A 20,045-nucleotide genomic window follows, 5' to 3' on the forward strand; every position below is an offset into this window, starting at 1 on the left:
CTATTGGCTGACGCTCGTCATGTGTGTGATGCTGCCCAATAGTGAGCCTACGTTCTGACGTACAATCAGAAGCGCTGCGCTGTTACACTACGTGAAGTCACTCAGAGGCCCACACAGAAAAGAAAAGAAAATGAATATTTGAATAAAGTCATTCTTTTTTTGCGCACAAAAAGTATTCTGGTCGCTTGATAAACTTAAGGTTGAGCCACTGTAGTCACTTGGACTATTTTAACGATGTCTTTAACTTTTCTGGGCTGGCAGATATCAATTACCTAGCAGCCTATGAAGGAGTGAGCCAGCTCTCAGATTTCATAGAAAATATCTTAATTTGTGTTCCGAAGATGAACGAAAGTCTTACGGGGTTGGAACAACATGAGGGTGAGTAATTACTGACAGAATTTTCATTTTTGGGTGAACTAACCCTTTAAAAGTTGGAAACAAACCATTTTTAAAGGAAATGTTCAATACAAATTGTATCGGCAGAATCTGATAATTTTGACTTGCCTCAAGATAAAATGCAATTATCAACCAATATGATTTATTTGTATTTTTTTACCAGCATCAGCTGATACTGGATATTTAATCATTCATGCTAATTTCTTCTACATTTAGATTACCTTTGCATCTTCTAACACTCACTTTAATCTTTCAAAGCGCTAATAAATTAATTTATCAAATCTCAACACGAATACCTATTTTTCATTCTGTTCATTAAATTATGATAACTAAAATAATTTTATAGCATCTAAAACAATTTTTTTTTTTTTAAGTGCTTTACAGGGTTTTTTTGTAATTACTTTACATTTTTATATGTATTTAAATATTTTATGTACATTTATTTAGACATTTTATTAAGCATTTATATTTTTATAATTTACTTAAAATGTACATAATTTTAATCCCGTCCCTTTATAAGTTATATAAATTGAAAATGATCAGCTAAGCTTATCTGTATGAGGCAGAATTTCAATATCGGTGCATCCCTGCATTTTAAATATAGAAATTTAGTATCGAAAACCCCCACATAAGTCCATCCCTGCTGATAGCACTTAACTTGTTTAGAACCCAGAAAATTCCTCCTAATCCTCGTGTCTGGCTATATAACAGTTTTAAAAAGCCATGTAGTCTTGATTAATTTATAAGCAGCGTTCACTTGATTAGTGCCAAAAAGGTAAAGGTAGTGATGCCTTAAGGTTCATCCATTACATATAACATGATTTTTCCCCAACAAACTCTGTGAGTGAGAGTGTCACTTCCTTAGAAAGAAAGCAACTTCAAGGCAAATTTAAAACATCCTCTCTCGCTCCCTAACAGAAGACTCATTCCCTTTCCCCTGATGTACTCCAGTCCAGGCAACAGTACAATCAAATCAACTCGAGACTGGATAAATCCCTCTGGCTTTGCCATTACTGCAATTTGCTACAGTATGAAGCTGCAGAGTGCAATCTTGTGTCTTAATAACACTGTCTTTCCTCTCCGAGGCTTAAAAGCACAACCAGTTTTCTTTTAAACAGTGGCCAACGCGTGCAGGAAAAGCTAGTGCACGCTGGCAAGGCGCTGATGGGCAGACTGGCGCCGATGGCCACTCCCGCATCACTCAAACCTACTTTTGCGGCTTTCATTAGTAGCTCCCGTTCCTCGTCATCTTTCCTCTGCTTCTCGATCTTCTCCAGCTGCTCAAAGAACTTCAGCTGGGTCCGCACATCCGATGCCTGCTCGTACAGCTCCTCATCCTGGGGAAACAAAAAACCAAAACTCCTCATCAACAAGTTCATCACCTTTACGTTGTTATAAGAGTGAACAAACTTTTCCACAGCTTGCCAAAAGTTTCACTGTTTTCCCTTTCGTACATAAATGAAAGTGAAGTTAGTAGGTCACCCAGAGCTAATGGGATAATTGTGCGTTTCGCAGTGTTTCTGCAAGGCAACCCCGACTCTCTTTCCTGCGATAGTTGTTCTAGCGTTGCAGGTAAAAGAGCTGCGTGAGGCGCAGTGGAGGACCAAAGCAGAGCGACACACACACACAGGAACCCTCACATTTTTGTGCACTTCTGAGGCTACAGCCTATTAGCAGCGGGAACGGCACTGCTCTTCTCATCTCTTCTTGCACGCTTTCTTTTGCGCTGAGGCTGTGCCTCACTCGCAGGGCCAACTTATCCAGTCTCCATTCAAGTCTGGCTTGTTTTTCGCTGATGTCAACAGGCTGACTTCATACAGCCGTGCCAGTTACTCATTTCGAACAGTTTGTTTCAAAATCAGAACGGGACAAATCACAACATGACACCATATCCTCTTTGCGACATTCTTTTTCTACTTAGTACAAAGTTAAAGTCTAGATTTTCACTTTTTATTCTTCAAGCTGCATTACATTAAATCTTCTATGATAACAAGGTTAACAAAACTACCATATATTAAGATTTAATAGTAATAATACTAATAATAATGAATAAAATTATGGCTGTCAATAGATTACATTTTTTGATTGCGATTAATGGCACTTATCGTGAAATTAAGCATACACCATTTATCTTGTTTAACACGTTCATTTTGTCATCATTTGCTATATCCAGCGAAGTGAACCATCAGATTTAAGGGTGAATCTCATAAAACTGTATTTTCTGCAAGCTTTTTTCAAGGTGAATTTAAGTGTCTTCTAGGCTTCCTGCGATAGTCGGTGTTACACGGTGTTCAGCCGCAACACCGGTTACATCACTTGCCCACCACGGCACAGGCACCGCCACCCACCCACCTTCACTTAGATTTTTTTATAGTAATAAAAATAATTTTGCTCAGAGAACAGACACTACAATTAAAACCTGAACATGTCTGCTCAATTCAGCACAGAGAAGCAGCAGGAGTCAGATTTCATTCATCACGAGAGTGTGGAGCTGACTGACAAGATATGGCGGAAGAATTGGTTTCAAAGCGAAATGTAAAAGCGCCTATTTGGCAATATTTTGGCATTAAACCCAATGCTAATAGGGAACCTGCAAAGGGTTAGTAGTGTTTTTCTAGCTGTTGTGTTTTAAGGGTTAGTAGTGTTTTTCTAGCTGTTGTGTTTTTCATTAAGAAAAACACAACACAAACAATAAGTGGGCCTGTGCCGTGGTGGGCAAGTGATGTAACCGGTGTTGCGGCTGAACACCGTGTAACACCAACTATCGCAGGAAGCCTAAAAGACACCTAAATTCACCTTGAAAAAAGCTTGCTTGAATGAACCCACCATTCAAGCAACTGCCGCTAAATTGAAAGCAAAAGTAAATTGAAATGTAAAATAAAGATGCACATTTTACTTCCGCTTCTACTTCGAATTAGTGATTTAAAAGTGAGGTCCAAAAGAGGGAAAAAAATATTTTTTTTGTTTTAAATTATTTTATACGGATATACAGATTTTGAATTTTCACATGCGTTAACGTTGACAGCCCTAAAAAATATATTTTTTCTCTCTCTTTAAGCACAGGAAGCTTATGGCACATTCATTTAAACTAAATTGTACAGTCTACATTTACAATTACAACTTATGCAATCATTTTTGGATTGGCACACCTCTTACTCTGAAAGTGAGGGCTTACAAGGTAAATACAACATTGTGGCGGTGCTCATCTCATAAACACAATCATTCTAACAGGACTTAAAAGCAGTAAAAGTAACAGCTGTGGAAAACTTATCTACTTAGCTACTGTAGATCACTCATAAAGAACACATTCTGTTATCGTTTACATGTAAAGAATACTAAATCTTCTAGCACTTAATGAATTTTCATTGAAATTGCAATGCCGATAATACATTAAAAAAAGTGTTATTACAAAAATGTAAAGTACAAAAATGTTTTTCAATGTTTTGATATTAAGTTACTGAATTTCTGCATGTGATAATTTAATCATGTAAAAAGTAGGAATCATTTAATATGTTTTGTATAGCCTGCGATTACCTTCTAGACTCGGCCTACAGCCGAACCACAGCCATATCACACTCTCGGTTGTGTGATATTGCACATATATTACGCATAAGAAAATGCAGCCTTGGTAAGCATTTCAAAACACTTTTCTTTTTTTTTTTACTGACATCACAATTTTTAACAGTAGTGGTGTGTGTGTATGAATAAAATTATATATATATCATTTTCCTGTTGTGGCGATTAGCAAACAACGTTGCATTTACCATGAACGCCCCCTTCTGGATTGGAGTGTGGATCGCCTGTGACTGACTATATTCGTCTTCTGACTGTATGCACCGAACCGTGATGTCTGTACTATAACGGTTTGGGATAAATACATTTACCACACACACACACATACTGTGTACATATATATTTTAACAAAATATATATAATAATAATTGGTTAAATTGGTATTTATTATGTGGGGGTGCTCTCCCTAGGGGGGTCCGGGGGTATGCCCCGCCGTGATTTTTTTTTGAAAAATAAACCAAATGGCACTTTCTGGAGAGTTTTGTGCAAAGAAATGGCGTTGTGCTGAACTTGACAAAATTGATCTGCTGCTGCAGCGGCGGCCAGCAGCTCGTGAGTTATTTTTTTTTTTCAAGGCAGTAGAAGGTTCTGGAACTTTTGCGCGCTTCCACATCCCGCACAACTACGGATCTCCCAGGAACATTCATTATATATTGCTGCGTACATTTATCCGTGTCGGAGTTCTGAGTAGTAGCCTACCTAGATGCGCATGGCATGCGCGAGCGGTGCGCGATCATGGTCGACTGACAACGAGATTAAACAGCTGAACAAGAATACGGCCGTGGTCCGATTGTTCTCATCTCAGCTCCGCCGAGACAAAATAGACATGCCATTTCAAAAATCTTTCATTTATTGTCAGAAATATGTTTTCAAAAGCATCACTTTCATCAAATTTTATGTGAGATAATTTCCAGGAGGCAACTGACTGATGAATATATGATATTTTAGCAATATTGCCTAGTGCTTAGTGCCTAATAAACTAAATGAGGTTGTACTGTACCAACTAGGGGACTAAATGCTGCTAGGTGGAACAAACTGTAACTTGCACTACTGTCTGTTTTTTTGTTGCTTTTTCCTGTTGCACCAAACTCGTATTGAACCATGACCCGAAAACCGAGGGACCTCTGTGTACCGTTACACCCCTAATATAAGTGTATACGTGTATATATACTGTATATATTAATAAAATGGTTGGTACTTTTTACATGATTCAATCATCACAGGCAGAAGTTTTCATATATAAATTGTCTACTGTAGTCTACTTTTACTAGTGTATCTAGACTCATGATCAAAACTCTGGTTAGGGTTAACATTAAGAGTTACATTTTCAGCATGAAGGACATATAATGAGAAATGTTCGGCGGGAAAAGTCAGTTTGTGGTTTCTCTTTGAAGATTTGGAGTGAGTGGTTCAGGTATTGGTTCTTACTTTGCAGGAGTCGGCACGGTGTTGCGCAACGGCCGAGACTTTCTCCAGCATGGAGCGCAGCCTGGACTGAGTGGCGTGAGAAATGAGAGTGACCGTCTCCATTGACACCTCTGTCACGCCGAACTTCTTGGCTGAAACGATACAAAGTTTGGTGTTAAAGTAGCTCGGGAAGGTAGAGCAAAAGTGAAGAAAAGCGATTCTTTGGGCCTGGAGCGTTAAACCAATTAAAAGACAAGTATTATTGTTTTCCCTTCTCAAACCTGCCTCGTGATATGACCTAATTTAACTGGTAAACACTTCACTGCCACACTTAGCATCTGTCACACCCACACACTCACTTCACATCACTCTCTTCACATCATATCCAGCAGGTGGCGCAATGCACCTCCTCCCCATTCCCTCCTCCAGCCATCAAGCTGAAATCATCACACACACACACACACACACACACACACACACACACACACACACACACACACACGCAGAACTCCCCCGGAGGAAGATTTACATTTTTAACACACTCCACCCCCTGGCGACAGCATAACAACCACAGCCGGGCTCCATGTAATAGCACATATCCGCAGGCACTCATTGGTATGCACTGTGTGCTAAATCAAGCGCACGGGGGTAGAGAGAGTTTGCTTAAATACAATAATGGAGGGTGCTTTTTTGGATAAAAGGGAGCCAGAGACCTTCCTCATCTCTACATGACAGTCACCTGTTTCTTCGTGCTCTTTAGGATATCTTTAAGTGATCTATGTGAAGGTTAAATAATCATTATTGATGAGACATTATTGATGGTTGAACTTGATTATAGACCCTTTTTGGTGTTGATATACACATTTTCCCCATTTAATTATTCTAGTATGTTGATTTGCTGCTCAAGAAACATTTCCTTATCAATATTAAAAACAGTTGTGCTGCTTTATATAGAGACGTTAAAATGAACAGCATTTATTTGAAATAGAAATTATTTGCAACATTATAAAAGTCTTTACTGTCAAAAAATGATCAACCTAGAAGGCCTCAGCATCACCTTGCATCACCACAGCATAACAACATGGCTGCGGGTATTATGGGGGCAAGCATGCTCAAATTGTCTTTGCAAAATTCTGAATAATCTACAGGTAAGTAGATTTGAATCCATCTAGTGTTTGAAATGTGCATTGTTCATTTAGGCAGGGACATTCAGAGTGTGCATGCAAGTGACCTTGTCAGGGAAGAGGCCCGAGGCAACCTCACATTTCAGCACACAGCAAACTAACAGAGAGCCATCAGAAGACAGCCTATAAAGTATTCATTTACAGCCCGGGGACGCCTCAAGCTCGGACACGGGGCACTCATTAGACTGACTTAGCAAGTGAGTGACCAGTGGAAGTGCACTAGAAAGTGCACTAGTCTTAGGCGAAGATCAAAGAGAGGGGATTGGAAGAGTACTAATCATTGGATCTCTACTTTTTAAGTCTAAGGTGGGTCACAGTGACTAACTACTCAACTAGCAGCGTTATTACTGTTAATAAACTAAACTCAAACTATTAAAAATAATTCTCGTTAACTGAAATAAAGCTGAAATAAAAATGTTTATGTTAGATGAAAAAAAAAAAAGCCCTGGCAACAAACATAAAATAAGTTTAAGGTGAAACACTAAAAACAAATTAAAGGTAAATAGAAATGTATTTAAAAAAACTAAAAGTATTAAAAAGGACAAACACAAATAAAAACTGAAAATATAAAAATAAATTCAAAATACTAATGAATACTATAATAGTAATTTAAAAGACAATTAGAGCCATCAAAAACTTAATCTAGATTTCCCATTAATTATATAATATATTAGTTACCACAAAATGTATCTACATTTTCTGTTTTGTCATATATAAATGTGTATGAAGTAATTATCAATAATAGTGTGTACATATATACACACGCACACAAATTTTTTTGCTAGAACGCACTCATTTTTTGCTTTAACACTCATTACTCTAGTTATTTGATTTTGAAATTATAAAATAAAACTATGCAAATCCCTTCTATTCATATGCCTGACTGTTAATCTGGCCCAAAATTATTAGCTATGCAGTTTTTCTCTATGGTATTTAAATCAAGGAGCCGAATCATAAAGCTTTGAAAAGAGTGACACATCTTTCCTGTCTCATTGGGCCAGCTTTCATCAGCTTTTTGTTTAAATCCATTCATAATCCCACACCCATTTAAAGATCCGCCCTCAAACAACGTCAGTCAACACTGATACAGTAATTAGACAGAATATTAACTGCCCACACAGTGGCGGTACAGCCTAAACCTCTTTATGACTGTAAACCTGCCAGGAGAAACTGATCCTGACAAGCACATTGCCAGACTGCCGCTCCAGTACATGAGAGTATTGTGGTGGTGAGCTATTTTGTACCAGTCTCCAGGAGACGTTTGTGGAGCAGGCTGGCAGGAAGGAAGGCCTCGTCCTTACAGGAACGGATCTGGGTGCCCACCAGCTCCGAACCCGTGGCCAAGATACGGGCGTTCTCCTCGTTCAGGTTCACACCAGCCATGGATGCCACGTCATTGATGTCATCATCATCCCTGCAGACACAAATGGAGGAGATACAAGAGATTTACCATGCATGAAACAGGTATATTATGATGTATACATATAAAACTATATATTGAAATATTTTATATTATACAAAATATTTTTGTATACATGTATTATAGATACAGTCCATTACTGTGAAATAACTAAAATAAAATTTGTTTTATATAAAAAAAAAAAAAAAATGTGTTTGGATAAAATCTGACTTTTGTACAAAGTAATTTACATAGTCTATGTCAAACTTTTTTATATTTATGCATTAAATGTATAAATTAAGCTGCTTTATATTTATAAATGTAAGCAAATCTTGTGGAATGAGTTTGATACCAAACGCATTAGAAAAGCTTTACTGAATCCTTTTAAAATTATTCTATTTTCTTTACAATAACAATAATATATAGTCATGAACATGACTTCATTCCATCACACCCATTTTTACATTCTCAAATTCTGTCTGCACCCATTGAAATAACTAACAATTCTAGAGAAATGCTGCCTCCTACTGGACTCTTAGAAAACCTACCTGAAAGTCCCACCCCCAGGGTCATTTAGCTTCTGTTTCTGATTGGCCGAGGCTTGAAAAGCCACACTCATGGGGTTCCTCACTTGCAAGTGTGTCCCAACAGCACCTGCAATAAAACTTGTTATTATACTGGGGTATGTCTTTTAGACTCTTGCATGAGAAAAGGAACACTTAAGCCTCAATCACTTTCCTTTGGTGTGTTTAAAATGGTCTCTAAGCTCATTAAGTCTCTAGCTTACCTTGAGTACGAACCGTCTGTGTAATCACCACCGGCATCCGTGTCGGAGTAGCCTGAAGCCCGGGCCTCTTAACAGCCTGAACAGAACAAAACCACAGAGGATATGAACATTTCTAGACAAGTGCTGGATGATATAGCAAAAAAAAAAAAAAAGACATTTGTAAGGCTTCAGAAGATATTCAATAAGTCACTATATTAATATATTTGCTCTAAATTTACTTCAGTTTTTTTATTTTATTATATAAAGCATAATTTCAACCAAACAGCCTTAAGCAATTAGACTCAAAATGTTTAATGCAATAATAATAAAAATGTTTATCACATGGACAAAAATATATGCATTAATACTACTTTTGAACTCATTTAGGCTAATGTATAAAAAAGCCATGTTGAGGCTTCTGTGAACGAGTTATGAATCAATTTAAACTTATTTTTTGCTACTTGAGTTTGAATCAGAGATGCTATTATCCGTCTTACCGAGGCTAAGATCATAGAATTAATTTTAAAAAAACTTCAGAAAACTTCATAACAAAATAAAAAAGTGCATTAAAATGATACATTTTCACATTGTAAATGTTACGAATATTCAATGCGTTTAATGTTATGGACATGACTATTCAATATATTGAGCCCTACACTAGACCATAGGAAAGCACGAGTACCATGGTAGTGGGAGTCATGGCAGAAGCCGGCCGGATGGTAGATATGGTGGTGGGTAGTGTGCTCGGCGCTGGAGCTTTAATGGTGTTCACCGTCAGTGGGGTGGACGTAGTCGAGGCCTGAGACAGCTGAGTTAAAGACTGCTGGGAGCTCAGAAGTGTCAGACGCAGAGCAGGCAGGCTTTTCTGTACAAAGAGAAAGGGGAACAGATTTAGTGTCATTAAGAACAATAAGTGCAACTGCTTTATAATGGAAAATAATGAGTCCTACCTTCAGAAAAGGGATCAGGTATGGTTGAGGAGATGATTTCAACTCTGTCTGCAGGCGATTTGTAAACTCCTCAGGCTCAATTTTTGCATCCTTTGCAGATTTTAGAAGGCAAAATGCATATCAGTTCAAATGTGCAAATGTCAAAAGATTTGCTCTTGTTATACATGTAGTTATACAATAAGTTATACAAATAATTTGCTACAAAGCTAGGAATTCACTCTTAACAGTTTGTGGGGAAATTGGTGCCATTAGGTGTGAATTCATAGTAGTATAGCAAAATATTTGTAGAAAAAAGAAAAGAAAAAAGTGAGAATATTGGCAGGGCAAATAAAAAAATATGCCAAATGTACACTGGGAAGGTGGCAAAGAAGTGCTTCAGCAGTTGCATTTAATGTCTTTACACAGACTGGTTAATGCTGCTCAGAGGCGCTTAAATGCAATTACAACTGTGTACTTTGACAGGCATAATGTAGTCAAGCTTTTAAGTGACCTTATGTCTTTACACTGAATTTTGAGCAAGCACAAATCAGCCTTAACATGGCTGTGTAAAGAGACCTTTACTGGCCTGTCTGAGCAGGGGGAAAAAACTCATATTTTTCAGCCCTGCAAATGCTGACATCTACAGTTTAGCATGAGAAAAGCACAAGATGAAATACTATCACTTAAAAAAAAGAAAGTGAAACAATAATAAAGTGGTCCAATCAAAACACTGCCAACTAGAGATGCAGAAATGACACACACACACACACACACACACACACACACACACACACACACACACATTTAAACACTGAACTGGCTAAAACTTACCAGCAGATCCTGCACTAGTGCCTTCACATTCCTAGATGTTTCCGGGGAGGGGGAATTATGGGACGCCAGTTTGATGAGCGTTGCTAGGAAGTTCTTGCACTTCTTTACATTCTCTTGCATTTCCTGAAATGAAAATTCTGGTACTTTACAAAAAATAATGAACTAGAATCCACATCCACCAATAGTCAGACTTCACTTGTTTAAACTGGTCTAAACGGTGCTCTATGAGTCTTTTTACTGATTGTCTGTTTTTAATGTCTGTTAATTCTTATTTTTGATTTCTCTTTTATTTTTCAGATGTAAAGCACCTTGATGAAGCTTGCTCTGGAAAGGTGCAATAGAAATAAAAATGACTTACTACATGACGAATGAAAAGAGTTTAATTTGAACAGTACCTGAGAGAGGACAGGTGCTCTGTTAGCTGGGGCAGCGGCAGAGGTCGTGCTGGGACTCTGAGGGGTCACAGAGGGTTTGAGGACTGTCTGTGGTGCAGGCTGAACACGGGCTCCTGCTGTAATGACTGTGGTGGTGGGCTTCTGAGCTGAGGTAATCGTTACCACTGCTGTCTTCTGCTACGGAAAGAGTTAAGAATCTTACCTCTACAGTGCCATGACAGAAGAAACATTTTGCCTGAGCTTCCAATTTGAATGGAAAGTGGTGCAATAACAAGACAGGAATCATGAACTAATATAAAACATTTTCAAGGAATAATTCACCCAGAAACAACGTATTTTCTCAACTTTACATTGTTCCAAACACGCATGTCATTTTTTCAACAAAACCGACACAAATATAATTTTTCCTCATACATATTTGCCATTCAATGAAAGTTCTTAGTTTACCACTGGCTGTCAAGCTTCAGAAAGGACAAAAACACCAAAAAACTAAACAAAAAATACTCTATACTCCTCAAGCGCTAGATATCAAATCTAAAGCCACTCTATAGCTTGTATGATAAACAGATCAAATCCAAGTATGGCACATATGATGTTTGGTTTTGAACCACTGGATAAATAACAGTGTTTATTGTTAATGACCTTTAATTGGTGTCATTTTTGATTTGTGAGCTCCAGCCAATGTAAAGAATTATCTGTGATTTTTTATTTTTTTATACAAAGCTTCAATACGGCTTCAGAAGTCACATGGACGACATATATGGTGCTTTTTTTATCCTTTTGTAAGACTTTTCAGATGATATTTTCCCTACAACAGTTTGTGTGCCAAAAAAAAGAAAAGAAAAAGTATGCCAGTTTGGAATAGCAAAATCACAAAAGTAGATGTTATGCAGAAAGAAGGCCTCATTTTCAATGAACTTTTATTGTAATTGGAAGAAAGATGCAATGGATATGAATGGCGATGGAGACTCTTCATTCTGCCTGAAATGTAAATCTTTTATGCATTGGGAACAACATGAGGGTGAACTATATGTATGAACAGTCAATTAGCTCTATAGATAGTGCAATTTTAGCAACTTCGGTCACATTTATCGTTGTTCTGCAAATTCTCATGGGCGAAATTCAGTCATTTTAAAAAGATCCACGCAAAAATCCAAGTGACAATTTTGCACAAGATCAAAAGATTTCCCCACTCAGATTTCACAACAGTTTCAAATTTGTTGACCAACAGAAAACTTGGTTACATTTTATTTTAAAGGGTTAGTTCACCCACAAATGTGTCTGTCATTTATTACTCACCCTCATATACGTCGTTCCAAACCCGTAAGACGTTTGTTCATCTTCAGAACAAAAATGAAGATCTTTTTGATGAAATCTGAGAGCTCTCTGTCCCTCCACTGACATCACGGTCATCAAGTGAACATGCTTGAGCTTCCGTTTACCACAACTGATGTGTGAGTTGATGAATGTTTGCATGTGAATAAAAGCCTAAATTCAATCTGTTCATCATATAAAGTGATCGTGTCTCTTCAGAAAATGTTTGACTTTTTGGAAATTATTTTTACGATCTCTTGATAAACTTTTTGAAGTGTCAAAGTGGTAGTTGCGTAGCGGTCAATGGGACAGAGAGCTCTCAGATTTCATCAAAAAGATCTTCATTTGTGTTCCGAAGATGAACACAATCACCTTAAAGGGTTAGTTCACCCAAAAATTTAAATTCTGACAGTAATTACTCGCCCTCATGTTGTTCCAAACCCGTAAGACGAAGGTCTTACGGGTTTGGAACAACATGAGGGCGAGTAATTACTGTCAGAATTTTAATTTTTGGGTGAACTAACCCTTTAAGGTGTCTTTGTTACAGTATAATTTTACATTTAAGTACTAAGTTATATTACTTAACAGAATTCACTTACTATAGGGTTTGGTTTAGGGTTAGTTGCATGTAATTATGCATACTGTTATTACTGTAATAAGTACATGTAACATGTACCAAGGACACTGTAAAATAGTGTTACCGAAAGCTTTGTTTTTAAAGTGACTTCTGTGTGAGCTGAGCTTCATACATTACTACATTATTGGCAATTGGCCTTTTTTGCCCATGAAATTTTGCTAATGTGATCCTTAAATTAATACATAATCATCTACAAATATTATTCATGTGATATCCAACAAGAGATGTCTTGCTCATACCTGGGCAACAGGTGTGGTGACTCTGAAAGCTGCTCCAGCAGTGGGTGTAGCAGGTCTCGGTGACATGGTGCCTTTATTTTGGTTCTGAGCTTTGGCCTGGGCCAGGACCTGCTGAGGAACCAACGCCAGCTGACCGGCCTCCGTACGTACCAGCACCATACCTTCAGAAGAACACACAGAAAACTGTGTAAACGAATCATATAGAAGCAATAACAATGAAATTCAATGGGGTCCAATGTTGTTTTGGACCCCATTTACTTTCATTATGTGCACAAAAAAGTCCTAAAAATATCTTTATGTCCCACAGAAGTAAGAATGTCATGCAAGTTTGTCAAACGGCATTAGAGCGATTAAATGATAACATGTCCATTTTTGGGTGAATCATTCCTTTAAACCATTTTTTTCGCAGCTGGACTATTCCCGAGCTATTACCTGGTGGTATGGTGAATCCTGGTGGTAACTGAATAGTAGTTTGTTGCTGGGGTCTGACAATCAGCTGGGTCGTAGGTGCCCCTGGTCGCTGCTGGGCCACCGCGGTCGCTGTCACTTGAGAGGGCGTACCAGGTCTCAACAGGGTCGTGTGCTGTCCTACGAGAGTGGTTGTTGCCGGCTTTGCAAGGACAGAAGGGGTGCTTACCACAGGAAGTGAGGTCACCACTGGACTTGAGGACACAATAATTTGAGTGGGCGTGCTGGGGTGCAACCCTACAGGAGCCCCGGGGAGCTGGTTCGGGACGATGGCTTTAATCTGGTTTTGAGGGTCAGATTTGGGCTCTGTGTTTGTGAACGCCACAGAGGTGGAGACAAGACCAGTGCCCTGCATGGGCAATCCTGAGACTTTAGGGTCACCTCCGTTGTGTACGACACTTGTGATGGTGTTAGGAGGCCTGTGCAGTGCTATGGTGGGGTTTGCTTGACTATCTAGTGACACATTCGCATGTGGCAGTGTGCTGTTGGGCTGAGCGGACACAAAAGCAGTATTTGTACTAGTAGGAGCAGACATGTTGCCTTTACCAGTACCTACACCTGCACCAATGTCAATACCGTTTACAGAAGCAGGCGCGGAAGCGATAACAGAAGAGTTTAACGTGCCACTGCTTCCGTTCACAGTCTGTATTCTGGCGGGAACCGTCCGGACAGCAGACGCAATGTGATTTGTATTGGAATGAGAGTCTGTTGGTGCTGCGTCACTTGAACAAGTTGATGGATTTGATGAATGATATTGCACCCGGTTCGTTGCTGTAACTAAATTCGCAGAAGTACTGGGAAGGTTCGAGGTGGAGGGGACAGAGCTGGACGCCGGTATCCTGTCCGGACCGTTTTCTTGAGACTTTCCCTCCTGGTTTCGCTGTGGCTGCCGCTGCTGCTCCAGTGTTGTTTCTACTTGGGCGGGCAGTAATTTCCCCAAGTGTGGATTTAGCGCGTTTGAGGGTCTCCTGATGTCACCTTGAGGACCCACCGCCTTGTTTTGTCCACCCAACTGCGATTCTAACGAGCCTACGAGGTCACTGACGGCTTTTTCGTCCACTTCGGAGTACAGCATATCTTCCAGTGGATCGGGGACACCCGCCATCTTTGAGAGACGCTTGAGAAATGCGCACGGCGCGTGCGTTGTTTTGCTGCTGAGGCATTGTGGGAAAACGTAATGACATCATGGACAAGGTTTGCAGCTGTTATCATAAGCCTGTCATTTCTGGAAACAAATTTGGAAACTTCCTCATGTTACTTCATTCGATGTAAAAATAAAAATGTATACATTTATGTTTATTTTTTAATGTATTGTAAATGTAATTTACAAATAAATAAATGTAAAAGTAAAAATAATAATTACAAAAAATAAAAATAAAAACCGTAAACAGGTTTAATTATGATACGGACAGATGTTGAAACATGCTTTCATTTATTATAAAATTGTCCTCAGTCGGCTTTTTTTGGGGGGTCAGATTTCTGTTCATTTATTAGGCATTACATAATACCCAGCTTTCAACTTTGTTTTGAAAAAATTTATAAAAAATTCTCAATGTTTTTTCACTTATGGTATGTTTTATCTTATATAATAGTATTTAAATAATATGCTACTTAAAAATAAGACTAGACTTTGTTCTAGTCAAAAAGTTAAACAATAGCTAAATATAATATTAAGTTAGAAAAATAATAAAGAAAAATAAAATACAATGTGTTAATATTTAAACAAATATTTACTTTATTTATTTACTTTATTGTTTTGTTTATCATAATGTACCTGTATTTGTAAATCTTTGATAAAAAAACAGCAAGCCTGTCATATCACAAATTTAAGCTCAACTGTAGTTTTGAAATTACCTAATCTTTTCATCTCAGAGACAACATTCAAATTATACTGATATATATTTAAAGTTTTATGCACAGATTCTTGGCCTACCCTACTTTTTTTTACTGAAACAGAATCACTTCTTAAACGTTTTTGTTATACAAAAAAGAGAACGTTTTTTCGGTTGCCCTTGTGTAAATAACATCAGGAATAAGAGTTTAGTTTAGAAAACTTAGATTTTATGTAATATGATATCTGCCTCTTGGCTCTGCGTAAATACAACGCAACAGTGAGCGTTTTGGTGTCTGGTTCCTGCAAAGATCACGTGGTACAGAGCTGCACCAATAGGATTGAGAGTCGTGTTGTACGGCCCAAATATTGAAAACACCAGTATCAGTTTTGATCATTTTCATCGGTGCTGTCAGGAACAGTAAGTACGTGTTTCAAAATATGGCCGAATTCACGTCTTATTATTAATTGTTTTCATTTATATTTAATGTTTTCGTAGTTGGTGTTGATAATGCGATAGGATTAGATGAGACATAATGTTCATGTTAGCAAGCTGGCTAAATGAGTTCGTCAGTCTTATGAAAGTTGGTTTCGAAAGGCGTATTGCGGGGGTTTTATCATTCTTAATCAATGAAACAATATAAAGAAAATATAGTAAAATTCAAAATATCGTAGAAATGTACAGAATACTGTACAAACGCTGGCAAACGCAATATTCTTAAAAATATTAGAATATAATAAGATAATATATTCTATTTAATAAATGGTTATTAAATATATATTTGAATTTAAAAAAATTTTTTTAAAGAAATGTTAAAAACAGCAAAACTACGGTTAATCAAGGGGGCGTGGCTCATTGGTAAAGCTAAAATGTATAGAATATATAAACTCATCAGGAATATTATTATGTGCAGCACATGAATTCCACTGTACAAAGAAGTAACATTGCTTTTGTTTATTTTATTTTATTTCCTGAAATATATTTATAGATTAATTTTCATGTGATATTACATTGTTATTAAGAGGTATAGATGTTTATTGTTTAGACAGGTCCAACTGACACAATTTTGCTCTCTCTTCTATCATCTTGTCCATCAGCCAGAAGCATGGCCACGGCACAGTCAACACTGATGTTCGCAGTGTGTATCCTGGTGATAACAGAACTCATACTGGCCAGAAAGGACTACTATGACATCCTCGGTGTGCCAAAAGACGCTTCTGACCGTCAGATCAAAAAAGCTTTTCACAAGCTTGCCATGAAATATCACCCTGACAAGAACAAGAGCCCCGATGCGGAAACCAAATTTCGAGAGATTGCTGAAGGTAGGTTATATACACTATTTGATCAAAAGTTTGAAATCATTAAGATTTTGTAATGTTTTTTAATGTCTCTTATGCTCACCAAGGCTGCATTTATTTGATCAAAAATACAGTAATATTGCGAAATATAAAATATATTTTAAATAGGGCTGTCAAAAGATTAATCGCGATTAATCGCATCCAAAATAAAAGTTTGTGTTTACATAATATATGTGTGTGTACTGTGTATCATTATTTTGTATATATAAATACACACACATGCATGTATATTTAAGAAATATTTGCATACATATACTGTATATATTTATATATAATTTATATTATATATAAATATAATTTTTTTATATATAAATTACACATTTTTCTTAAATATATACAAGCATGTGTGTGTATTTATATATACAAATTTAATTATACACAGTACACACACATATATTATTTAAACACAAACTTTTATTTTGGATGCGATTAATCGCGATTAATCTTTTGTCAGCCCTATTTAAAATATCTTTAATATTTTAATATATTTTAAATTTTAATTTATGTACTAATTCTCTAGTGGTTCACTCGAGATTTTCAAATGGGTTTTTATAATGGGATTTTTTCAATTTATGAGTAAAATAAGAACTGTGGTAAACATAACTTTACAATACTTGGATGTTTTTTTTACATAAATGACTTACACACATATCAAAAATGCGATTTTTGAAGCTTTTATGTTTATTAAAAAGTTATTATCAATTGTTATTGGTGCTCAATGTTAATAATGGTTCATATTATTATCACGGTTATCTGTTTTTATATAAAACGTGATATTTTTTTTCCAGGATTCTTTTTTAACATTATAAATATTAGCTACAGCTTTGCCATTGTAGGAATAAATTACATTTTAAAATAAATTAAAATAGAAAACAGTTCTTGTAAATTGTAATAATATTTCACAATATCACAGTATTTTTGATCAAATAAATGCAGCCTTGGTGAGCATAAGAGACTTCCTTCAAAAACATAAAAAACTCTTTAATTTTTCCATACTGTTGACTGTTAATGTAATGTATTCTGCTTGATTAACTACTTAATATAGTGATCTGCAATTAAATAGCATGTTTATTAGCAAAAATTCTTCTCATTGCTGACTTGGTCATGCATCACTTTTGAAAACTCGTTCTGCAGCATATGAAACCCTGTCGGATGAGAAAAGGCGGCGAGAGTATGACCAGCTCGGGGACAATGCATTCAGCAGTGAAGACATGAATGGAGGGCAGCGTTTTCATCATTCCTTTGATTTCAACTTCAATGACATGTTCAGAGACTCCGACATCTATAGCCAAAACAGGCACGCTCGCCAAAAACGGCACTTTGACGAGCACTTAAAAGCCCACCAGCAAGCGCACAACCGCCACAAGAGACACTTCCAGGGCGCTTTTGGTACCGGAACCTTCGAGGACATGTTTGAAGATATGGAGAAGATGTTTACATTTGACAGACACATAAAAAGAACAGAGAGCAGGTTTCAGGGCACAACCAAACAACACTGCAGAACGGTGACCCAGCGGAGAGGAAACATGGTCACCACGTACACGGACTGCACCTCGTCCTGAACGTCAGCTCGGACCATCACACTTGTGTTTTTATGTCTGATTTAGATTGAGTTATTAATTTGCTGCTGTGATGATGATTGGGGTTTGATTTTACCAGTGACTGATCCGTTATTTAAGATGCATTTGGAGTTTCAGTTGGTTTGATTGATATCTACAATTGACACTACATTGGATAGTGACCTCTTAATAGCCTCGAAGTCTAGGTTTAAGCTTTTTATGAGTTTGTTTTCATCCCTGCAGCACCAAAACATTAAAAAAAGGCCATTCGTTTATTGGTGAGAAATTATTTGAGGACGCTCTAATATTAGTGTGCATTTATGTTGAAATCACACTTTCTTGACTATATGAAACAAGTTGTTATATGCAAGTTGTTGGTTAGCTACTAAACTCCCCTGTTATAGTTAACGAATGAATGTGCAGAAATCCTGAATCATCATGACAGACCATTTACCTCTTCCATTAGCTTCTCTACTTATCCAAGGTTGTATATTTTGTTGTTTTGGTGCTGAACACTCATAATATGAATATTTGGGGTTTACATCTTCATGAACTGCTCTTTTGTTTTTATGTGAAGCTAAACAAATGTTTGCTGCATTGCTGTGAATGATATAGTTTTAGTAGTTTCTTTCAAACTCACACTTATTAGTTAGAGAGGTGCCTTTCCCACTCATTGTGTTATATTCAGTTTATTGTGATCAGATTGGAGCACTTTTATGACCTCATGTGTATTATAGTTTGCATGGCTGAGAGAAAGCAAGTCTCTGTTTTTTGTCATGTACATCAGTTATCCGGTTGGGTTTGTAAACAGCTTTTGCTTTAGCAAAGTACAAGTCTGACATTGTTCTCTAAGCCAAAGTGTATTTTGGCTAGACTTTTTATATGTTTGTAACAAAACATAAACATTGATTGTTCTTTTTATATGGCAGTGTAACCCCTAAAAAGAACCAAGGGGAATGTACCAACTTAGCATTTGCCTGACAAGGTTTTTTTTTTTTGTAAATAAGATGTATAACCCAGCTGTGTTCCTGTATGACATCACCTGTGACCTGTTGTGTTGAATGATCCCATGTGCAATATTTAAAGGCAGCTGTCCTGTTGGTTTAACTGTTACCCGCTGACATAGTTGTTATGTTCAGAGTCTCGGTAGACTCATCTGGCACTTTCTTTATTTTAATCCTATGGATGAAATGTAAATCTTAAATAGCCTATTTGAACCCAGATGTATGTCTACTTGGGTTAACAATAAATCGTGTTCAAAATGATTTGTTTGAGGGCCCTTTTCTTTAGGATTTTTATAAAACACATTAATTGCTGTGCAGTTGCGATACAGGAGGATTTTAGTACCCTCAGTAAACCTGAACTGATATAAAATTGATTGCAATATACATTATGTAGTTTCTGTCATACATAGAATTTTTTATATATTTCAATGGCCATGGGATAGAACAAGAAAAAGGCATGTTATACAATTAATATTATTGGAGAAGGTTGATAAACTTACATTGATATGGTTTGCTCCGAAACCATTTACATTTTTATTATTTTTTATAAAAGACTTAAACAAAAGTGTTTTGTATATATGTAAACAAGCAAAAGGCTCTTAGATCATATACTATTAAGATAAGATATTGATTTAAATGGCATTCTTTTCTTACTATTTATTTTTTTATACTCTGCCATTTTTACATTTTGTATTTAACTGTTAATAATTTATCCAGTTCACGTTTGTAAAAATGTGTGTATTATTAATGAACA

At 36.9% G+C, this 20,045-nt stretch overlaps 2 protein-coding genes across 3 annotated transcripts in view; one reads left to right on the forward strand and one right to left on the reverse strand.

Moving 5' to 3' along the window:
* Positions 1–14,725, reverse strand: part of LOC309490195 (transcription initiation factor TFIID subunit 4) — a gene marked incomplete at its 5' end in the record, with an annotated part of 36,620 nt that extends 21,895 nt beyond the window's left edge. The window contains 12 exon segments of the mRNA XM_082159226.1: positions 1,608–1,733; positions 5,398–5,528; positions 7,805–7,974; positions 8,508–8,613; positions 8,747–8,822; positions 9,402–9,590; positions 9,676–9,765; positions 10,486–10,608; positions 10,881–11,057; positions 13,071–13,231; positions 13,503–14,709; positions 14,711–14,725. Of these exon segments, the coding sequence (XP_082015352.1) occupies positions 1,608–1,733; positions 5,398–5,528; positions 7,805–7,974; positions 8,508–8,613; positions 8,747–8,822; positions 9,402–9,590; positions 9,676–9,765; positions 10,486–10,608; positions 10,881–11,057; positions 13,071–13,231; positions 13,503–14,709; positions 14,711–14,725 (2,571 nt within the window).
* Positions 14,726–15,678: 953 nt separating this feature from the next.
* dnajb9a (DnaJ heat shock protein family (Hsp40) member B9a) lies at positions 15,679–19,552 on the forward strand. Of its 2 annotated transcripts, none has more exons than XM_082159219.1 (3): positions 15,679–15,790; positions 16,468–16,692; positions 17,863–19,552. In XM_082159219.1, the coding sequence occupies exons 2-3, from the start codon at positions 16,476–16,478 to the stop codon at positions 18,288–18,290; spliced, it is 645 nt and encodes a 214-aa protein (XP_082015345.1). In that variant the 5' UTR covers positions 15,679–15,790; positions 16,468–16,475; the 3' UTR covers positions 18,291–19,552. The 2 variants fall into 2 exon arrangements, with proteins under 2 accessions (XP_082015345.1, XP_082015346.1); XM_082159220.1 differs by having other exon boundaries at positions 15,704–15,794.
* The last annotated feature ends 493 nt before the right edge of the window (positions 19,553–20,045 follow it).

This window comes from Leuciscus leuciscus (assembly GCF_965113295.1).
Source record: "Leuciscus leuciscus genome assembly, chromosome: 25".
Classification (NCBI taxonomy): domain Eukaryota; kingdom Metazoa; phylum Chordata; class Actinopteri; order Cypriniformes; family Leuciscidae; genus Leuciscus; species Leuciscus leuciscus.

Coding starts and splice junctions, on each gene's coding strand:
- dnajb9a (XM_082159219.1), top strand. CDS start 16,476: ATGGCCACGGCACAGTCAACACTGATGTTCGCAGTGTGTATCCTGGTG. Junction 16,693..17,862: donor ATTTCGAGAGATTGCTGAAG/GTAGGTTATATA, acceptor CTCGTTCTGCAG/CATATGAAACCCTGTCGGAT.